The 22,491-nt window shown below is 34.2% G+C and overlaps 3 protein-coding genes across 3 annotated transcripts; all 3 read right to left on the bottom strand.

Annotated features, from left to right (window-relative positions):
- Positions 1 to 2,184: 2,184 nt before the first annotated feature.
- LOC104121483 (RNA polymerase II transcriptional coactivator KELP) lies at positions 2,185 to 5,599 on the bottom strand. The gene is made up of 3 exons (XM_009633493.4): positions 5,129 to 5,599; positions 3,970 to 4,075; positions 2,185 to 2,407 (listed from the first exon to the last, which is right to left on the bottom strand). Exons 1-3 carry the CDS (start codon positions 5,438 to 5,440, stop codon positions 2,316 to 2,318), a joined length of 510 nt encoding a protein of 169 aa, XP_009631788.1. The 5' UTR covers positions 5,441 to 5,599; the 3' UTR covers positions 2,185 to 2,315.
- Positions 5,600 to 6,639: 1,040 nt separating this feature from the next.
- On the bottom strand, positions 6,640 to 11,272 carry LOC104121482 (uncharacterized). Its single transcript, XM_009633492.4, has 3 exons — positions 10,784 to 11,272; positions 7,643 to 7,891; positions 6,640 to 6,880 (listed from the first exon to the last, which is right to left on the bottom strand). Exons 1-3 carry the CDS (start codon positions 11,083 to 11,085, stop codon positions 6,844 to 6,846), a joined length of 588 nt encoding a protein of 195 aa, XP_009631787.1. The 5' UTR covers positions 11,086 to 11,272; the 3' UTR covers positions 6,640 to 6,843.
- Positions 11,273 to 14,086: 2,814 nt separating this feature from the next.
- LOC104121481 (F-box protein SKIP8) lies at positions 14,087 to 19,895 on the bottom strand. Its single transcript, XM_009633491.4, has 3 exons — positions 19,249 to 19,895; positions 15,739 to 15,935; positions 14,087 to 14,586 (listed from the first exon to the last, which is right to left on the bottom strand). The coding sequence occupies exons 1-3, from the start codon at positions 19,621 to 19,623 to the stop codon at positions 14,334 to 14,336; spliced, it is 825 nt and encodes a 274-aa protein (XP_009631786.1). The 5' UTR covers positions 19,624 to 19,895; the 3' UTR covers positions 14,087 to 14,333.
- Positions 19,896 to 22,491: the final 2,596 nt, after the last annotated feature.

Raw genomic sequence — 22,491 nt, 5'->3', positions numbered from 1 at the left:
AGGGGTAAGGCTGGTGCTTTAGGCCCCCAAATTTGAGGGGCCCATTTAAAAAAAAAATTAGGTTTATAGATATTTAAAAAATAATATTTAGTACTTTTTAATATAAAATTAGAGTTTTTAATATAAAAGTAAATAGAGCTCTTTAGATATGTAAATAAAGTAATAATATGATATATTTAAAAATGGATAGATAAATAGTTTTCACAACGTTTCAGTTTTACTCCTTCATTAGATAATGTATACAAAAATTCACTCTCCCTTTCTTAATATGCCCAAGTTAATCTTTCTTTTCTCCACTCTCTTTATATTTCAGAAACCCCTATATATTTTCTGTCTTTCTCTTTAATATTCTTACTCACCTTCTTTCTCCAATATTTCATTACTCACTTTCTTTCTACAAGATTTCATTAGCTCCACTATTCAACAATATTTTTAAGCTTCCAATAATTCTATACTTCTATTGCTCTATAAAATATTACTCCCTCCGTTCCAGTTTATGTGAACCTATTTTCTTTTTGGTCCGTTCCAAAAAGAATGACCCCTTTCTAAATTTGGAAATAATTTATCTCAAACTTACAATTCTACCCTTAATGAGAAGCTTTTATAACCACACAAATACTCTGGACCCTTTTTTGACTTGTTTAGGACCACAAATTCTAAAAGTCTTCAATTTTTCTTTAACTTTGTGCCCAATCAAACAGGTTCACATAAATTGAAACGGATGGAGTATCTAATATCAACAATATCTCAAGAAAAATTAAATGAGCTGGCTATATTATCAATTGATTAAAGATAATTAGAGAAAATCGATTATAAAAAAGATTATTAACAACTTTGTATTTCAAAAAGTTAGAAGAATATATTTCAAATAAAACGTATGTTATAACTATCTTTTAAAAATTTAGGCCCCATATTAAACTTTGGCCTTAGGGCCCCGCATATCCTTGAGCCGCCCTGGTAGTCGTTATCTAATTTTATGTCGTGTCTTATTTTTCTTAGCTTTATCCCATATCCTTGTTTAGGGAATAATATAAATTTAAATTATGAAATAATGCTTTATTTAGAAACAATATAAATCGTTTTACAAGTTTTATTTAGTAACAATATAAAAAGTTTTATAAGTTTTGTGTAAACTGAACGACTCCAACGCTAATCCACTTAGATTATCATCCATGTTAACAAGCATTTACCAGTAGTTGGTTTTTAACTCACTCAACTTTGTCAAATTATTTGCTCCCTCCATTTCAGTTTATGTAAACATAGTTAACTGTACACGAAGTTTAATTAAAAAAAAAAAAAACTTGTAAACTTGTGAAGTAAAATGATGCACATATATTTTGTGTGACTATAAATTATTGCATAAAGGTAAATTGTTTCAAAATATAAAAAAATATCATTCTTTTTAGTACATACTAAAAAGAAATAAGTTCACATAAATTGAAAATGAAGTAGTAAAATTTTTAGACATGTCCTAAAATGGATACAACTTATGTTTCATTGTCAAAGAAGTAGATAGAATTTGGGATGTGGTAATCAGAGACACAAGAGGGCCATTCCGTTATAATGGTACTTGGATTTTATTGGCTTGGAACATAGCACGTACCCACTAATAACCTCTATTTATTGTCATTTAGACCACATGATAGAAAATGCCAAAGTTTGTATATGACCTACTTTATTTTCTTTCATCAATATCAACCAGAAATATTAGTTGGAAATTATGTAATAATGAGACGTTACCATCACATCTAACACTCACCTCTATTACAACACATAAATGACTATTTAATTTTAAGTGTGAATTTAGACAATTCAGAGTATGAGGTCAAACTATCTAATTTTAGAGTAAAAAAAACTTATTTGACTCTCTAAATAATAAGGACATCACATAAAGTAGAGTAGAGAGTAAATGACAAAAAGTCGTACTAGCTATAAGTAGAAAAGAACCAATTTGGGTAGTCAAGTGCGTCGATTAATATTAGTACGGCCAACTAAAAGTTAGGTGAAGAATACCAACTTCACACAATAGACTACGCCTCAAGTATAGGCCATTTTAGGCCTAGTCTTGAATTATCCTTTGGCCAAACAATTTTAGTTAGGCATTATATTATGGAGTAGTATTATACCTTAGGGGAAGAGGCTAGTTAGGTGAATGGAAAATCAAGCAAGGAATTTAAGAAGCTCTTTAGTCTTTCCAAAATCCAGCTACCTCTTATAATTAGATAACATCTATATACCCAAAAATAAGTCTCCTACTGTTCAAGTACCTCAGATATTACAATCTACTAATGCAAGTGACGAACAAATAAAATATACTAAGCTCTCGACTCCATTTTCTTGATGGCCTTTTCAACTGCAGGAATATTCTTCTTGAATGTTGCCCATTGCTCAGCTGTCAAGCTAATGCCTGCAGGGAAAAACATAACAAGTATCAGAAGCAGTCCTTTTTTTTCCTTCTGCAGTTTTATCTTGGATGAAATTAGGAGATTTGGATAATGAAATTCCAGAAAAGCCGAGGGAAGAAAGAAGAATATCTCTGCAGCGAACAACAATGCTGCCAAGGAGAATAAAGTACATTGAACTCAGAGGAGGGTTACAAAATCTATCCGTCTCTTTCAGCTTAGAGGAGGGTTCCAAAATCCAGCTACCTTTCCCCAACAAATCATCAGTACCACCATCATCCGTCTCTTTTGCTTCTAAACTCAGATTGCTCTTATGATCAAAAGAAGAAGAGAAAAGCAGAGCAGATTGTACACTAGCAGTTGTAGCATATATTCAACAGAAAAACCAGAAAGCAAAATATCCAGGTGCGCTAATAATGGCCCATAAAGTCCAACATTAAGCTGAAAAAATATCCTTGCAAATTATCAGTCTAAACTCTTCCCCACCAAGAGAAAAATGTTTTCTTTTTTTGAGGGAAGGGGTTGTCAGAAACACTTATTGGATGCTCTAAAGTCTAAACAAATGCTGGTGTCCAAATTAATAGCTGAGGTTTTCTACTAAGCAAATGGAGGTGGAAAAATGAAGAAGAAATCTAGGGATCTTTCGTTCTTACTAAATTTTATCTTCTTATTATGCAAGCTTCAAACATGATACATAGCCATATTTATGCTATGTCATTGGGAACATTGTAAATTCTGGATTATGCAAATGATGGAGTTGAATAACATATGGATATCGGAATGCAGGGGTGACAAACACCTCCATTGCGTTAGGGGGTGTACATGTTTTTAAGATGGACAAAGATAGAGATAAAATTACAAATACTAATATTTAGCAGTTGGAAAACCAACTGAAATCAAATATTAACAAGGTAACTTTGGAAACAACTGAATAGCCAGGACAACACTAGAAAGTAAAGCCATTGACTTGGAAATTAAAAGCTAAAAGATCAGAGTGTAGATATCTTTTGAGACACTCCTCGTACAATACTCCCTGGTGGAGGTTTAAAATCAGCAATAAGGCAAGAAATGCTTATCCAAAAAGTAAAATTCTTTATTGATTACCCAAGCATTAGGGCAACCGAAGTGCTTCTACAGAAACCTTTAAATTGTTTATTGACTAGAAAGCAATAGGGCAAGAAGTGCTTATACCATAAGAGCCTAAATCTTTTCTTATTTTTATGTTCTCTCGACCTCTTTAAGTGACAGGCAGCAGACATAGCTAATAAAATCATGTATAAGCTAATTAGATTTTTTTTTTTGGGGGGGGGGGGGGGATAACAAATAACTACACATTTTAAGCAAAGCAATAAGGAAATATATTTTTTCTCCTTGTAGCGATTCAAACCATGAGCATAGTGAGATTTAATTCCACATGCAACAAGAATTGCTTTAAAATAAAATTTTGGACAGAGACTTCATTACTAATTATAGCAATCACTTAAGCTTATTTCAAATGAGAAAACATGCAAATATGCGTATAAACAATGCATACATGTAATAAACAATCTAATAACGATAGTTTTACCTTTAGCAGTAGGTAACTCTTTGCCATCTTTGTTGTAGTACTCTCTTATCGACACCAGAGTTTTTCCCCTAAACTCAGTAATTGTCACTCTTCTCTTATGTGACAACTATATGGAATTTCCAAAAAAGAAACATCAGGAACATCAACTCAGCAACTCAGCAACAATAAAACAACATAAAACAAGGAACATTTCACATCACATATGATTTTTAAAACCTAATAACTAGTACGGTAATGACTGAGTTCAAAGTACTAGTATCAACCAGTGGCGGAGGCAGGATCTCCGTGAAGGGGGTTCAAGAAAAAAAGGATCGTAGCTAGTGGGGGAATTGAACCTATGACCTTTTAAAGATTTTGAACCCTCTTGACCACTAAGCTACACTTTTGGGACTGTGTCAAGGGGGTTCAAAACTTAATATATAGAGGTAAAAAACAGATTTTGCCTTATATATACAGTGTAATTTTTCGGCGAAGGGGGTTCCCCCTAAATCCGCCCGTGGTATCAACATCTAAATTTCAGTATGAATGCAAACAAAGATTTTTCAAGTGCTTAAATTAAAGTTAGATACCAGAAACTACATATTACAATTCCCTTAAGCCTATAGTTAAACTACTATAACATTTTAAAACATTATAATCAAAGAAAAAACTGTTTAATTCCAAAAATAGTACTACCTATGTTACAACTTATATGACATTACTTCCTTATTAGTCATTCCAAAAGAAAGAAAAACACACTTCTACATTTGAAAATAATTAACTTTACACTTATCATTTTACTATTAAATGGAAAGTTTTTATAGCCACACAAAAATGTTATATTCTCGCAGTCCCATTTTATGTAATGCACTTTGAATAGACACGTAGTGTAAGGAAAAAAACTTTTGTAAACGTATGATCTAAAACAAACTATAAATATTTGTTTGGCTATATCTCAACGTTTAATTATTACTAAAACAGACTAAAAAGAAAAGTGCATCATTCTTCTAAGACCACAAGTATCTAAAGTTTTCGTTTTTTCCTTAAACTCTATGTTTATTCAACCTATGTCATATAAGTTGGAAAAGAAGCTGGAAAATTTTCATTAGTTTTGCTACAGAGAGAGGATTTCAAAACACATAATAAAAAAATAATAATTACAGCCGTTGAGAGAACTTACTCGGCAAACAATGAGATCGCCGTCGTCATCGTACTCTTTATCACCGGCGCCACTGCTTTTCTTTTTATTGTCCTCTTCCTCCTCCTCCTCTTCTTCTTCCTCCTCATTTGCCTCCGCTTTAGTTTGTTCTTCGGCGAGGAACTTCTCCACGACTTGCCGTACAAATGCCTTTCGGGTCGGGTCGGATAGTTCGAGCCCTATCTTTTCGGAGGCCATTTTTCTGATTTTGAGCTCCGTAACTTCGTCCAGGTTACAGGATTTCAGGATTTCCAGAACTGTTTCTTCAATTTTGTTCGAAGTTTCTGAATCCATTTCTAAGAATGTTCTGGAATTTCAAAATGTTGCAGAGATTTTGCAGCGGTGGATTTTAGCTCAATTTGGGAAGCAGATGGAAAGACACTGTACTAGGTTTTTATGTCGCTTCGTTTCACTTCTGAAGGGTTTCTAATTTTCTCTCTTTTATTTGTAGCGCGTTCAGAGTATATTTATAGTAATCTGTTCAATTTATATGATAAAATTGATTATTCATCAAATTTTGAGAAATTTATGTTTTTAATAAGAAATTTAAAATTAAATTAAAAAAAGTATTTATTTATAATAGTGACGTCCTAACTAGTTTGTGCTGAAACTCAGTATTTTCATTTATCATGATTTAAGTCATAAAATAAAATGAGAATATATATTAATTAATTATAATTTAATAATAAAAATATTTGCGAGAAAACAGCGCATGCCCATAAATTTTTACCCTTGGGTTAGTATAAACATTGGATGCACACCTCAACTATGCAATGAATATGTACTACCTTCCAGTATAAGATAACACATCAATTATTTTCACGTCAAATTGAATGTTAGGAGAGTATTAAACATTTACTAAAAGGGGGTAATTTATTTTGTATGTTGGCGACAATAAGCGGTATAGAGTAATTGTAAAAGAATGACTTACGATCCTAACAAGGTTTTTTAAAAATCATTTAGCATAAATATTTTCTTTTAATGACAACTCGACTTGGAGAAGAATTCAACGAAGAAAACATTTTCTCAAAATATATGTTATGTTACAAAACATGGCCTATAATGTATTTACTCTACGCTTGAGAATGTCATTTGTTTTTATAACCCATTATAACATTTAGCCTTAACAGAGTAGATCTACTACCTAATATTAGGTTATACGCACGCTAAAGACACTCTTAACTAGAGGCGGACCCAGGATTTTAACGCGACGGGAGCACTAGTATTCTGCTCGACTAGTGCCCCCTAAAAGTTAGAGAGCCAAGTGATTTAAATTAATCATTTTCAATATATATACAAGATTCTGCCGAAGTTTACAGGGTCTGGTGACCCCTCATCGTAACAGTTAGGTCCGCCTCTGCTCTTAACGTGATGTAATACCATCTAGATTTAAGCCAAACCCGCTTGGTTTTCTCCAAAATAAACTGTAATAGATGGATCCAAGGTAATTAGAAACAAGAATTTTTTCTGTTGCAAACTAGTACTAGTATAAGTGAAATCAAAACAATATAGATCATATTGATTACAATGGCTGATATACATTTAACAATTTGGAACTAGTATAAATCCTCAGAATTCAAGTTTCATCATTCCACATGAAGCCTTTAGACAGTCAAAAACTGCTAAATTAGTAGATGAATATACATCAACAACATTCTTCAATCTCTTAAAAGATAACTTTAATTGGCTTCTCATAGTTAGCTCGTCGATCTGCTTGATCCGTTCTTTTTCTTGCTGCAAAGTTTCATTTAAGATGAAACACGGAATTTATGAGTTTACTAGCTTTGTATAAATTCACTTAAGTACTTAAATTCATAACATCGGCAAATTCATTGCAATAAAAGAAAGTTCATTACTGCAGAAGTAGTTAGAAATGACACAAAGAAAACATCTGAAAAACGTCCTACGGGAAAGGAAAAAAAAGAGAACTAATTCACTGCACATATATATCTCTTTTGTCATTTTAGGGTAACATGTTCTAGAAAATATTGGCTGCTACGGAGTAATATAGGAAAAGAAAAGTAGGCAAGAGTATATGCAATGGCTAATCAAGATTAAGGTGGAAGGCATTGATGTAGATGACAAAATGTACTAGAAACTAAGTTTTTGATAATAATGGATTGAGACGAACTTCATTGGAGTGACATGGAAAGTGAGAAGCCATATAGCTGACCCCAACTTGCTTGGGATTGAGTAGTAGTTTTTGTCGTTTTTATTGTCATTTAGACTAAGTTTAGACAATCAGTAGAATGCAGTAGCAGAGTGTTTTATCCCAAAGATTGTTTTGCGGTTGCTTGTGTGAAATTTGTTGTTGGTTCAAATCTTCTGGTATGATATGCAAGATTACTTCCCATTTATCACTCTGCTACCTATCAGCACCTATCTTGTATGTACTAATAATTTCAAGTTAAACTCCTCGCTATATCACCACACAGTTGACAGTTGCAAAGTGCAAAGAAGATGAAAAGAGTGGGAATAGACCAATTAGACGTCTACCTTGATTGAACCTCAGCATCAGGACCGGCGGAACTAACTCTGCCTCCTCTCCCAGAGCCAGAGACAACTTCATCCATGCTTTGCCCAAACCTTCTGTACCTACCACCCGAAGCAACAAAAGCAGGGCAAGGCCTGTAAGCCTTTATCGGCCACCAACCAAAACCTGGAACTGTTGCAATCCCTCCTTGTATCCGTCCCTCGCCATTACAGCCTCTTTCAATCTCCTCTCTCCCACAGGCCTGACATGCCCTGTAAATACATCAAATTCAAATCATTAAGATTGCAGAATATGTCTGTGTACATCAGCAACTGCTTGAAAGAAATAGCGATATGATATTAAGAGAAACAAAATCATCATTCAAGTTATCTACAGCTTCCAAAATTCAGCCCTCTGTAACTAATAAATAAACTTGCCATAGAAAATTCCCATTCTAATGTAGCAAACACATTCTATGGTTTGAAATAGGAGTCATTTGAAAAGGAAGTGGTAAGATCTCTAAAGATTGAAGCATCTAATCCACAAATCGAATCATTAACTAGTTTGCACAAGGTTAAAACTTGCATAGCCGATAACTTATGTGTTACCCTTACCAAGAAATGATAGAATTGAGAACCCAAATATAAGTAATTTCAAAGTTTTGCAATATCAAGATGTTGATGATCCTTTGGAAATACATGCAAGAGAATGGTGTTATGCATTGCATTGCATCCTCTTCTTTTACCCTGAGAATTGATCCAACTAGTTTTATGCATCTTTCATTGAACATCACAAACCTTCAATTCCAGATTATACAGAATAAACTCACAACTATTTTTCCTTACAGTATCAATTGCTAAATCAGTCACTGAAAAAGTTACTCAAGTGGCAATGTAGATGTGCCTTAGCCTTAACCATTAAGTTTTAAGTTGGCAATTTGTCTTACTTAAGCGAGTCCCGTTAAGTATCGATTCAATATTATTTGTTCTAATAGCTTGTCAGTTGTATCCAAGGAGTAAGCTATCTTTCAAAGAATTTCAAAGCACTCATCTTACTTTTCTTCTCAAACTGATCTTAACGACAATTGCCAAATCAATTCATTTGCATTTGAGAAGTGTTAACTTTTTCTAATGCATTGAACAACCTAAAAGCTCACACTTCAAATATCCTAACATTTCACAGACAAACCTAAAAGAAATACAGTAATAAAAATTCCCGCTCTCTAACAAGCTAAGCTTTTGGACCAAATAGCAACACAGTTAAACTTGATAATGGAGACAAAGGTTTAGCCCCCAAGGATTTGGTCTGGTAGAAAGAGCACAACATGTGATGTATGGGTTAGGTGTACGTCACGGGTTTGAACTCTACCACAGACATAAGCTTAGTATCTTAGTGGAGAAGGGTGGAGGGACGGGAAATTATCCACCAAGTCTCGAACAGTATGCCACTGCCAGTGGCGTAGCCACATAGAGTGAAGGATGTTCAACTGAACACCTTATCGGGAAATTACATTGAGTATATAAAAAATTACATTATGTATATAAGTCAACAAATTACATTTTATAAATATATATATTAAACGAAAAAGGTCCAAATATGCCCTTGTACTATACGAAATTGAGCACATTTGCCCTTCGTTAATACTTTAGCTCAAATATGCCCTTACAGTCACATAGTTGGTCCATATATGCCCCTTAGAGTTACACAATTGGCCCATATATGCCCTTTTCAAAACGGAATCCACCCAAACTAATTAGCTATTTCGTTAATTGTATTAAAGTGTATTACAAATACTATTTCCTTTTTATTAGTACTTTTTTTCTTTACCTATCTCTTTTCTTTCTTCTTTCTTCTTTTCTTCTCTTTTTTTTTCCTTTTTCTTTCTCCCTTATCCGATTTCCTCCATTACCGATGTCTTCTCCATTTTCGTCACCAATTTCACTTGACAAAACTCATGAATTCCAATTACTAAGAAAATTCTCGCGTAAGAATATTTTAATAGATCATATGTTTATCAATTTTTTAATTTTTACTGAACATATATTTAGTTCTAAAAAATTTAACAAAGTAAGATTGAAATAATATTTATGTAACAAAAAACTCGAAAAATCCAAGAAAACCGAACAATCCAAACCGATATAATTGGTTTGGTTTGGTTTTGATAAAAACTGAATCAACCCGTTCCATGTACACCTTTAATTTACATAGTTAATAAAAAAAATAGAAAATGTCCAGCTGAAAAAAAATAAAAAAAGACTAACAACTCAAATTTATAACACTACAACTTGAACTCTAGGCTTTTAATCATTAAATTATCTTTCTGGAAACAATTTAAATATTTTGGTCTTTTGAGTATTGTTAAAGGTTGAGATGTTTTTATTATTTTAAAGTTTAAACCATAATTTTTGGAATAATTTAATTTAGTTTATTTAGAGGGCTAGTGAAATTGGAACTTGATTACTTTATGGGAGAATTTTCTTAGTAATTGGAATTCATGAGTTTTGTCAAGTGAAATTGGTGACGAAAATGGAGAAGACATCGGTAATGGAGGAAACAGATAAGGGAGAAAGAAAAAGGAAAAGAAAAAAGAAGAAAGAAAAGAGAAAGGTAAAGAAAAAAGTACTAATAAAAAGGAAATAGTGTTTGTAATACACTTTAATACAATTAACGAAAGAGTTAATTAGTTTGTGTGAATTTCGTTTCGAAAAGGGCATATATGGGCCAACTGTGTAACTCTAAGGGCATATATGGACCAACTATGTGACGGCAAGAGTATATTTGAGCTAAAATATTAACGAATGTCAAATGTGCTCAATTTCGTATAGTACAAGGACATATTTGGACATTTGACCTGTATTAAAACTTGAACACCCTTTGTACAATTTCTGGCTTCGCCACTAGCCACTGCCCACTGCTCCTCGTGAATTTATGTCATAAACAAAATAGAGATAGAGGTCTGTTCTAAGACTAAAATAAATGAATAAAAGTATCATCTCTACCAATTTAGATTTTTAGTCCTGTGATCACACATTCCTAATAGGTACTTTTTAAACATTCCTAAAGCATAGGCTTTACTTTATCAAATAAAAATAACTAGCTGCAACTTTCCCCAAAAAAGGGGGTAAAATTCAAGAAATGAAATGAAGCAGAAAAATTGAGCATACCCGGGAGGTAAAACTGAAGTAGATTCCAGAACATTATCAGTAGACCCATTTTCTTTCACTTCGTCGTCTTGTTTTTCTTCTTCTGTAACAAGAGGAGTTGAAGATGTGGAAGAAGAACATAGAAAAGGATAAGACTCTAACAAACAATTCCCATGACTTAAACACAATGTAGACCAGTACTTGTTGTTTGTAAAAGAAAGTTGTTTGTGTAATAAAACTGGTAATTTTTGTGATGGTGGCGTTGGTACAGAGAGAAAAACGGAGCTGCTCCCGCCGGTGGCCATGGTGGTGATGGAGCTCATCTTCTCAGCCGCTCAGCTCCGCTGTGCTCAGTCCCGGTCAGCTTATGACTGGTGATAACGTTTGTTATTGGACATAATTTTGACACCAAGGAAAAGGAAAAAAGAAGAAAAAAAAATCTAAAATTTCTATTTAAAGAAAAAAAAGAATCCTAATTAGAAGCGGATCCATAATTTGAAGTTGCGGGGCACTACTATCAAAAAACGTTTGAGCAAATATTGGAGGGGGAAACGAACCAAGACAGCACACTAAGAGCTCGTTTGGACATAAGAATTTTTTCACTTTTTTCGAAATATTTTTACTTTTTTCGAAATCATTTTTTGGCCATAAAATTTCCAAATAATTGCTTATCACAAATAAAATCTATCCCTAATTAAATTTTTTGAGCATATAGACTTTTATTTGGTACACACATTACAAGCTTATATCTTTTTTGTTCTTAATTGATACTTTTTTATCCGTTTACCGCTTAAGCACTTTAATTGTAAAATGAACGCTAAAAGAAGGAGGGAAAGTGGGGTGGTTTTCGAGTAGAACCAATGAAAAAAAGAAATGTGCACTTATTTTGTAAAATAATACACCACTAGCGAAAATTAAAAACGGAAAAAGAATAGTTAAAAAAACTGAAAAAAAAGAAAAAAAATGTATGTAGGCAAATAAATTGTTGTCTTGTTCTTGCTAGTGGTGTATAAAGTAAAGTAGTGCTTAAAGAAAAAGAAATATTTTTGGGGGTGATATTGTTTGTGAAATTGAAGTGGATTGAAGAATTTGCGCTTAAAGTTTATCATGTGATGTGTTAAAGTGCTTAAGAGGGTTAGCCACTATTCCTAAAATATATCATACATGCCCCTTAGCCCACATTACAACCATGAAAAAGTCCTAATTGATTTTAGATCGAGCGAGCCTACATTAGTAGAGGTTTACAATATGGGCAAGTCTGTGGTACCAATTGTGTGCATGTGACTTATTTGTAAGAGTTAGCGATTGCCTTGATATATGCGAGGTCCTTAAATTATATTTGATCATGAGATTCGAATGTGCGGATTCAACTCACTCTCCTTGATTTTGTTGTGAGGGCACATGGTTTCACGAGGGATATGTTATATTATTAGACTTCTCTATGATGTTGGGTGTTCAAGCCATGAGTGCATTGTGATATTGAGTCGGGTTTTGAGGCTAGGATTGTTAAGAGCATGTTGCTTTTGTTTTGAATATATTTGAAAGATGGCATAAGTTAAAGGGAAGTATGTGTTGAATGCATATGCTAGAGTTTAATTGTTGCAACAACCATAGTCATAGGTGTGGTGTGTTTTGAATGATAGGAGCTTAATTTTATTTCGTCTACTATAGCGATGGTTTGTTCGAGGACGAACAAAGGTTTAAGTGTGGGATGGTAATGTTGGGCATATTTTTATATGTTTTAATATTATTTTACCCATGTTTGAATCGCTTTTTGGTGCTATTTGTGTTAAAAATGCCCAACATGTGTTATTATTGGTTTTATGACTAATTAAGTTGTGTGTGATGAATTAGGATGTTTGGAGTGCAAAAATATAAAGAAAAGATGCTCGGACTATAGGAGAAGAGGGTGGATGCGTCGCTTCCAACCTTGGAAAAAAGACTATTTGGAGCACACTTAGTAGTGAAGTCTTGAGAAGACATCCACCTTAGTATCCATCCGCACATGAATGCAGCAAGGTTGAGGGAACAAAGGGTGGACGCGAAACATCCACCCCAGCATACGATGCTGAGAAGTTCAAGCTGAGGCAGACGCGAAGCATCCACCTCAGCATCAATCTCTAAAGGTGATTCGGAAAATGAAAAAGAAAAGTTTGGTCCACGACTTTTGGACGCAATATATAAGCCAAAAACGTCTCTTTTAGGTCATCAACATACTTTTTGAAGGGGATTCGACCTAGGGAGAGAAAGGAACCGCCTTGGAGGTTGGATTTCATCTTCTTCCGCCAAACTTAGTAATTTTTATGTTTCTTTGTATGATTTATTGTTTGGCTACCATGTCTATGTGAAACTAAACTTCACGTTCTAGGGTTGTGGTTCTTTCATGACTTATCATATTAGTTTATTAATTCAATCCTATGCTTAATTATTTGATTGTTTGATCACCAATTGAATACTATCTACGAATCTAGAATTGATTTTGCTTTCTTGATTTATCATATTAGTTTATTTATTCAATCCTACGCATAATTATTTGATTGCTTGATCACCAATTGAATACTATCTACGAATCTAGAATTGAACTCGAAAGTGAGAATTCTAAATTACACATAGGATTGAGTAGAGCATCGGGGAACGGATTCGCGGTTACGATAGACAAATACATGATTGCCTTGTTTGGTTGTTTTTCAGGAATTACAAATGTGTTCTTGTTAGTTCTAGTTCCATAGACATATAGGTGTTAGGTTAGCTTGAATATGCGAGTAAGAACTCGACGGATTCTTATGAGCAATATTAACGCTGTCAACCAATAAACTAAATGAATTAGTTAGTCAATTCAATTGAATAATATAATAGGAATGTTAAACAGCCTATAACCCTAGATCGTTTTCATTATACTGATAACATAAAAATCCGATCTTCCTTTGTTGAGAGTTCATTATTTATTTTCTTTTTAGTTTAATTACTTTAGCATCACTACTTTTGGGTTTAATCCTTGTTTAGATAATTAAGATAGTCTGATCTAGCTAATAGTTGATAACAAGTCCTCACGAGTTTGACATGCTATCTTATCACGTGTGCGTTTGGCCACAACACGCGTGTGAAATTACGATTTTTAGTTTAAAATTTTAGGACAAAATAAATACAGGCTAGTCTCCAAATAGCCTCCCTTACAATGGCTACATGTGCACTTTCCCCCATTTGATGCTGTCATCTAATCTTCAATTGGAAGATACAAGGTTTTCAACCTCCAATCACACTGTCCAAATTTTCACGACGGCCGAAGCCTAATGTCATCTCCACGACCATGGCCACATTTGCAAATTCTGACAAATCAAACTGTGCATTTGTATTGCCAAAAAAGTAAGCAAAGCAAAAATAGGTGGGAAGAAACTAGCGATTTCTAAACCACCAAAGATGGGAAAAATAAGAAGAAAAAAAGGAAGCAGGAACTACATAAATAATTTTATGGAGATTCCAGAGAAAGTTAATCCTACTATAAACGAACACTATACCACTATCCAATTTCAAAAGAATAATCAATCTTCTTCACAGTTGCCTCTCTTTAATCCTATCCCTGCACAACTTGTTGCCCTGCACCTCCATGAATGAGCATCACTGAGCAATGATGATGCACCATGTACCATCTCCCGTTATGGAATTCGAACACGTTAGTCACATTACCTGAACCCATATTAAGATACGCTTTCATAGTCACCCAAGCCGCATCTGTCATTACCCTTGCCCTTACGTCTCTAATCTCGAAGTCAACATTTTGCTCCCAGTTAAAAGCCAGCTGCCAGCTGCCCATGACTGCATTATAACTGCAATGAAAGTACGTTTTAGAACCATCTCAGGGCGTGCTGAAATAAATAAAGACATGGTAACGAAACATGTCACGTCAAAACATTCTATTACCCTAGCGAACTCGCATTAGGGAGAGCTGTCAAAAGAAAAAACTTTGCAATATTTCTGATTACAAAAGCATCTTAGTTGGACAAATCAATGTCAAATATGGAGGAGGACCGGACTTCGAAAGAGCCCACTCGAGGTAAAAGAAAATCAAGAGGGCATCTAAGAAATACCCTAAGGGTAATGGTGAAGCAGCTCAAAACCATGACAAAACAACAATGTCACGGGTAAAGTTCTAACACACTACCCATACTAGGGATAGACGTAGATTTGAAGATCTTCTTTCACCTTCTTTTTTAAAGAATTTTTTGACAAATTGAAGTAGCTCAAAGTATGGAAGAATGGGCCTAAAAGGTAGGTCAACACTCAATAGATGGAGGAAGTGTGGGCTTGGAATAGAAAGAGTAGGCTCAACTCTGAAATAGAGCTAATGTATAAATGAACTGAATCATGAAAAGAAGCCCAAAGTGATAAAAGTAGAGGGAAAAAAAAACTGATGTAATAAGTAATAGCCCAAGATTGGCTCAAATTACCACGAGAAAGAATCCAAACATCCTATCCAAGACCTTAATACAACGGGTAGAGTAGCCCAGGAGTCAGGACTAACATCAAGCCCTTTGAAAACCTTAACCAATATAGGACATGTATACTCTAGCAAAGAAACAAAGTATCTGTTAAATCTCGACCCAATTGCAGCACATTTACCCCAAGGTTTGCTCTCTTTTTCCTAAAATATGTAAAAGTAGATTTATAAACAACTGCACCAGCAAGGCCTCAACCCACACGCACAAGAAAAAGAAAATTAGCAACCATCTATATTCAGAGAATGAAAACTTTAAAAGCACATAACAGAGAACATAATATGCACAGAGAAACCAGACTCAAGAAATTTGGTTGCAGGCAGAAGCATGACAAGTTTGTCATATGAAAATATTTCAGAGAATTTAATCACAAAAAGGAAAAAGGTAGGAGGCTGAGAGGGAGAACTCAACAAGAGATGCAAGCGCAGAGATGAAGTAGTAAAGCTCAAGAGAGACCCCCTTAGAGGATGGAAAAACGCATACCCCGTAAAGTACTCCCCCGAGGCATGAAAACACTTCACATAATCTGCATTGAGCCAAAAACGTTCCATAGCTGGGAGTGATCTTTCTTTAATGATTTTAAAAAACTCAGCATTGACATTCATAATGGCTCTTGTAGCGGCATAGTAAGCCTTCCATCCATTGATTGGAGTCATAGAATCCTGCTCCAATGTGAAATCCTAAAAGGTGAAAATAAAAGATAATCACAACACTGACACTTCCAAGCAACATTCAAATACATGTTGAAACAAACAAAGTGTATATACATTTTCCAACTTTTCCCTATGCTTAAGCTTACATAACTTATTGCGTAAGTTTGGTGTTTGATGTTCAATCATTTTGAAGAACAAAAAGGTAAGTTGATGAACAAAATTATTTGATATAACAGAAGTAGCGAGGTAAGCCCTCGCTTACCCTTTTATCCTAATTTTTTTAGATTTCACGACCTTCATCCTTCAGATTCAATTTCTTTCCATCCAATATTGTTCAAAGTTGAAGGACGAGTTTGATTTTTAAAACAAACTTGGGGGACGTAAATGATTTTCACCCGATAAACTTTTTAACTGGTGTAGATACCAGAAGTAGAGCCAACCTCATATTTCTCTCTTCTGTTTTATTCTATATCTTCTTTTTCTATTGGTGGCGTCCAGGCCACTTGCGCACCTCGCGTAAACCAGTTGCCAGCCTGTCCAACCCACAAGCACAGGCTGTCATGCTAATCCTGCCAACCAAGGCAGGAGCTGAGGGTTTACACCTTCTTCTTTTTTCTTTTGGGAGAAAGGTAACAGGGGCTTGCACCAAGTGTTTGTGGTTGGATTCAGACCGAGAATATCCAAGTTGTTACTCTCATCCCTTAACCACGCAGGTCATCCCATTGGGGACCTTCTGTTGTATTCCATGCGGCTAAATATCTCTATAAATCTGTGCTAAGTTGCTCAGACTCGGGTGCGGGTGTCCGATACGGGTGCGGATCTAGGGATCGGATCCTTCATGATCTAAGTTTTAGGATTCGGGGGTACGGATCCAGGTACGAGTATGGGTGCGTAGATTCAGCTAAAAATAATTCAAATATCTAAAAATAGATTTATAAAACTATGCCTAAATTATGATTCCACCATAGCTTTTGTTTTTAATTACGAAATCGTTGTATCTGTCTCGGACTCCTCCGTCGATTTTGGTTAAAGTACTCAAAATCGATTGACCAAATCTAGTACGGATCCCACACCCACACCCACACCCACATCGTGTCGACACGGGCCTCGAAAATGAAGAGTCCGAGCAACATAGAATCTGTGCATCAGCTAGTATCAAAGCCCATAAGGATCAAGCAACTTCTACAGAAGTACTGACGGCTTTACTCAAAAGGAAAGCTCTACCACATATTGTGTTACACAAACAAAACATTGGACCCATTTTCCCAATAAAGTAAACTCTTTTCTCCCTTAGAATTCCTAATTAATGAATAAGTAGCTTGCTTTCCTTGTGTATTAATCCCTTCCCTTTTAACATTGAACATTGTTATTTCCCTTTCTGTATACTTCTTATTCTTCCCTTAGAATGACTGTCCACCTTTTATGCTTTTTTTAATAGTGAACTGTACCATACACCATGTATACCAGAGATCCCCCCTATGTGGTGCAGTAAAACTCTTATTTACTTACAAAAATGAGCGTATTTTTTAAATTCATATGTTGTAGTTATGGTATATCAAAGAGGAGTATTCAGTTTGGGGTAGATGGTCTACCAAAAGTTTTGAACTCCGAATCGCAAGCCCAGAAAATTGCTGGCACGGCTATTATGTGATGCAGGAGAAAAGCTTTTCATCTATAATTTGGCATAATATTGAGCAATTATAACACTTGGAACACTGACACAGAAGCTTCACAGAGTAATACAGCATTGTTTCAGTGTCTTTCTCATGCTTAAACAATTTTAGGCTTTAAAATTCCATATTGTTGGGAGAAACAGTTAAAAATTTAGCCCATGATAGAAGACAATGAAAGATAGGTGATAGGTCATAGCTTCTGTTTTCTTAAGACAAGATAAAAGACCAAACAGATAATACCTATTAATCCTGTACTAAGCTTTTTCCTAAATAAAAAACAATAATTGCAGCTAAGCTCAAAAATCTTTCAATGACATGAAAAAAGAAAACTAAGGCAAACCGAACTTTAAAAGCTACCCATTTATCTAGAAGTACAATGAAACAAAACATTGGGAAGCAGATGGAAACTGGAACATAGTGTTTCCTTAATGTCTAACACTTACATGACTTTCCTCCTAGAAGGAGTTATAAAGCCAATCAGCGCCAAGAGAATTCTCATATACCCCTAAATGTGCACACACATACAGAAGCACCTGAAGGAAGAAGCAGTAAGAAACTATTTGACAACAGTCTTCAGATAACCTAACAAGTGCCTATGTAAGATTATTATACCCCACTAATCATTTAAATAGAGTCGTGAAGTGGACGGTTAATTTCCTAAATCACAGATAACAAAAAAGGAAACAGAAAAATATACAAAGCATAGTTTCTCTTAAACCATCCTCCGAAACTTTTCCTAGCACTTTCACAACATAATCAGTGAAATACAAAACGAGTAGCTTTGTGAATGCTCGTTATGCCATAAATCCATGCGCTAGGTGAATTAAATGACTGCTTGACGGTGCAACTTCCAATATAGACAATACTACTATAAAGCTATTTAATTTTGCCTTTGATTGGAGACTGCTCAAAGCTTATCCTCTACACAGTTAGCGAGGCAAAGAAAAGTCAAACTATCCGTTTCAACTGTCAGTTCAGCCACGAAGCACAGAGGTAAGAATAAGATTAGGACCAACCGACCAGATTAATCTCTACGCGAAACAAGCTTCCTTGAACTAAATCTCAACTAGTCCGGATACCTATCCCAGCATAGTTGGTGAATCTAGCTGTTCTAAAGCTAATAGCCTAATAATAAATAGTCTTCTTTAATCGTCCTTCATAAGAGTGCCAAATTAATACTACACCTTTTCCATTTTGAGACGTCCCGGAAATTGGCGCAATTCTTCTTCTAAAGAACTTTCAAAACTTCCAAGAATTCATATTCCTTAAACTGTTCAATTATTAAATTTGACGCGATGTTTACTCTATCAAGCTAGCTATTCAATTATCACTTCAACATTTTCTACCACTATCACTAATGTAATACTACTATATAATTTAAATTTGAGTTGAGGTTCTATGTAACGACGGTTTAAAAAATATTTACAGAGGTCACCTAAGAGGTAAATATTAAGATTGGTAATCTTTAATAAATGGTAAGTAATCTTTTAATATAAGGAATGGTAAGTAACCTATTATAAATGGTATAAGAAGTTCATTACATCGTAAGTGCGTGTAACTTAAATCCTTTAATATGGAGTAATCAAATAAGATGATATTAAATGGGAAGAGACAACACTAATAATGTGAAAAAATTAAAACTTTCAAGGAAATTTCGAATGGCGCACCTTATGATAGAGAGCTTTCCAGGCATTATCATCATTTGCAGCTTTCCTCATAAGCGAATTCGTCATAGAAAGCCTACAAAGACTCGGATAATCCAAATAGCTCAACGCGTGCGTCGTGATCTCCGGAACTAGCTGCTCCATCATCGACGCCCCTGTCTGCTTCTCCCCCGCCGCCACTGTCACACTAACCTTCTCCACCATTTCGGAACTTACTCCTCCACCACTGCCACACGCACAATTACGAGAATTATCTCCGCCGTTCGTCGGAACTGATTTTGATTTTGATTTTGAATTTGATCGGCGGGTTAAAATAGCGGCGGCGGCGAAAACGCAACAGATAAACGTGACGGTGCCGGAGAAGAAGTTAATATCCATTCATAAGTCATGAAAAAATCGTCGACATTCATGAAAAAAATTAAAACCTAATAATCCAGTACGGTGAATTCCAAGGAAGAATGTTGTAGGCGTTTTCTGGAGATATTTAGAAAAGGGAATAGGGTTGCAGAAATATGAGAATTGAATATAGTTCGGTCTCCGACTTTGAAACCCTATTAATGGTTCTAAAAATGGAGAGTGAAGAGGAACAGAGGAATTTGTTACTCAAATGAAAATGTCTTGGGCATATTAGGTGTCAAATGGAAATATGCAGAAGTAGAAGGGTGAACATGTAAACTAATTAACATGATGTATTATAATATGCATATTACTCGAATGAAAAATGTATTGGGCATATTAGGTTTTAAATTGAAATATGCAGAAGTAGAAGGGTGAATCTGTAAACTATTAACATGATATGAGGGATGGCATGGCCAACACTTAATTACGAAAATAATATTCTTAATTGTATTACTCCAATTATTTTGTAAAGATCATTCATGTTAATTTAAATAATAGTTGTAAAGATAGAAATTTCATATGTATTTTTATTCAACAAAAATTATTGTGTTTCTGGGTTAACTATATGTTGTTAAACTTATTTTGTTGGAATTAAACATCAAAGAAAAAGAAATAAAATGGTACCAATATTTCATCAACTTGCTTTTGCTTTGTGTTTGTGTGTTAATTTTTTCTCGTATTCTAATTTGAAATTTACAATATATCTTTTTTTAGTAAAATAATAAGTAGGCTTATTGGTAGCACAATAATTCATAGGCGTGATATTTTGGTAATTTTCGGGCGCATTAAATTTAAGAAAAAAAGTCTCTAATTTATTTAAACCTCATTAACTTGTGAATAACCAATGAATTTGCATATTTATTGATCGATAATTCACTTGTTAATAGTATTAAAAATAAGATGAGTTATCTTTTTTTAACATAAGAAAAAATATGTGTTACATTAGAGGTGGACCTCGATATTTAGAAATAAATATTTGTAAAGGAGTATCAACTATACTCTTTCTTTTTATAGACTTTTCTTATTAAATTCTTGAATTAAAGATAATTGATTGAGAAATTACACCTTGAAATATTTACTTAGAATTCAAAATAATCATGAAAATTCAAATGGTAAAATTAATGCAGTTTGCACAGTAATACCTTGAGTTCTAATTTGACTATGTGTTATTTCTTAATCAGATTACTCTTTTTTATATACAAAAAATATAAATTTACTATTGGTATTTTAAATTAAGTCGGAGCAAGATTTTTTCAAAATGAGAATAACTTAATTAATAATTTAATAAAAGTAACTCAATGTTTTGGTTTAAAATGGCATCGTAATATTAAGGATTAGCCTTTTTTGTAAAATAATTTATATTTTGCTTGGTTATAGTAGTTAATATTCTGTTTATTCTTATTTTTAATATCAAATAGAATATTAAGACATAAAATGTTACTCGCTTTAAACTATAAAGCAGGAGAAAAAAATATTTACACAATTTAAATAGTACATAATTAGTAAAATATTTAATTAGTGTATTCATTTAAGGAAAAATTTATTTTTCAAGCCTGATGTAAATTGCTTCTCTTGAGGTGAGAGTCTATCTGAAACAATCTCTTTATTTTTGCGAGATAAGTTTAAAGTTTATATATACATTACCATCTCCAAACCAGATACTATAAAAAATATATTGGATATATTATTATTGTTGATTTAAGGAGGAATTGAATGTGAGATGATAAATTTAAGTGGAGTTCACATAGTCATTAATCTAAACGTGTGCATAGGAACGTAAATTGTAAAATTATGGTGTGAAATAATAAATTTAAGTGGGGTCCACGAATATAGTAGCCTTCAACCTTGTTGAACGTGTAAATGGAAAATTAAAGGGACACACTCTTCCAGGCAGAGTATTTAAGGCACATTAGACGTGAATACAAAAATGCCCTAGATAGGCAAGGAGGATGACATGAGATAAACTGAAATGATTTGGGCTTTTCAGTCTATTCACTTTGATCGGAAGCAGCTCCCGATTCTCTTTAAGGTAATACTGGTGGGGTAGCCCGGGCTTCGTGCGGGCCCGAACAAAGGTATATTGTTATCCTTCCGATTTTGGCCGTAACATATCAACTGGAATGTTTTACCAGTTTTTAACAAGTCGCTTTGCACCAATTTTCAACAGAAAAATACTATAAGCATCCAATTAGACAATTCTTATGTTGTCTAATGCTCCGCACCATTCTGCCATTAGTTAGCCATATAAATTGAAAGTTGTTTTCACTGGTGGTACCAATCAGATGTTGATAATGTTCCCAAGCATTGTGCTGCAAGCTCAATATTTTCAGCCAAAGGACTCCCAATTTTCAGAGGAAGGACGGACATCAGAACCAAAAACGGATCCTGCAAGAAAGTTAAAAACGACTTCAAAGCTGACTAACTAATCATAATTCCTCCACCTTGTTATTGTTGTAAAACTTACTTTTGAGCCAGAGAAGGTGAAGTTCCCACTGCCCTGGTTCACAAGGAAAATATTAACAAAAGTCTACCTAGAAAAGTATATGATTAGTGACGAAGACGAACATCTCTTTAGTAGTTTCTCGCATTGTCTACCAGAGTAAAAGATGTCACCTGTCGTTGGAACTCACATTAACGAGGAGTTGACTTTATTTTTATCTTTCAATCAAATTTGATACACATCCACCTATATTCTCCAACGATGAATTCACAAGTTGCACAGAGATACATCGCATAAGAGTTACCTTGTACCAAAAGGTATTAAGAGAGCAATACGATTACGACCAAGTTATAAAATAGCAAACATAACAAAGTCTGATAGCTGCTAGAAATGACAAAAAAATAAAC

This window comes from Nicotiana tomentosiformis, chromosome 8, assembly GCF_000390325.3.
Source record: "Nicotiana tomentosiformis chromosome 8, ASM39032v3, whole genome shotgun sequence".
Classification (NCBI taxonomy): Eukaryota; Viridiplantae; Streptophyta; class Magnoliopsida; order Solanales; family Solanaceae; genus Nicotiana; species Nicotiana tomentosiformis.
The sequence above is the reverse complement of the archived record's forward strand: the minus strand, read 5'-3'. Positions and strand labels throughout refer to the sequence as shown.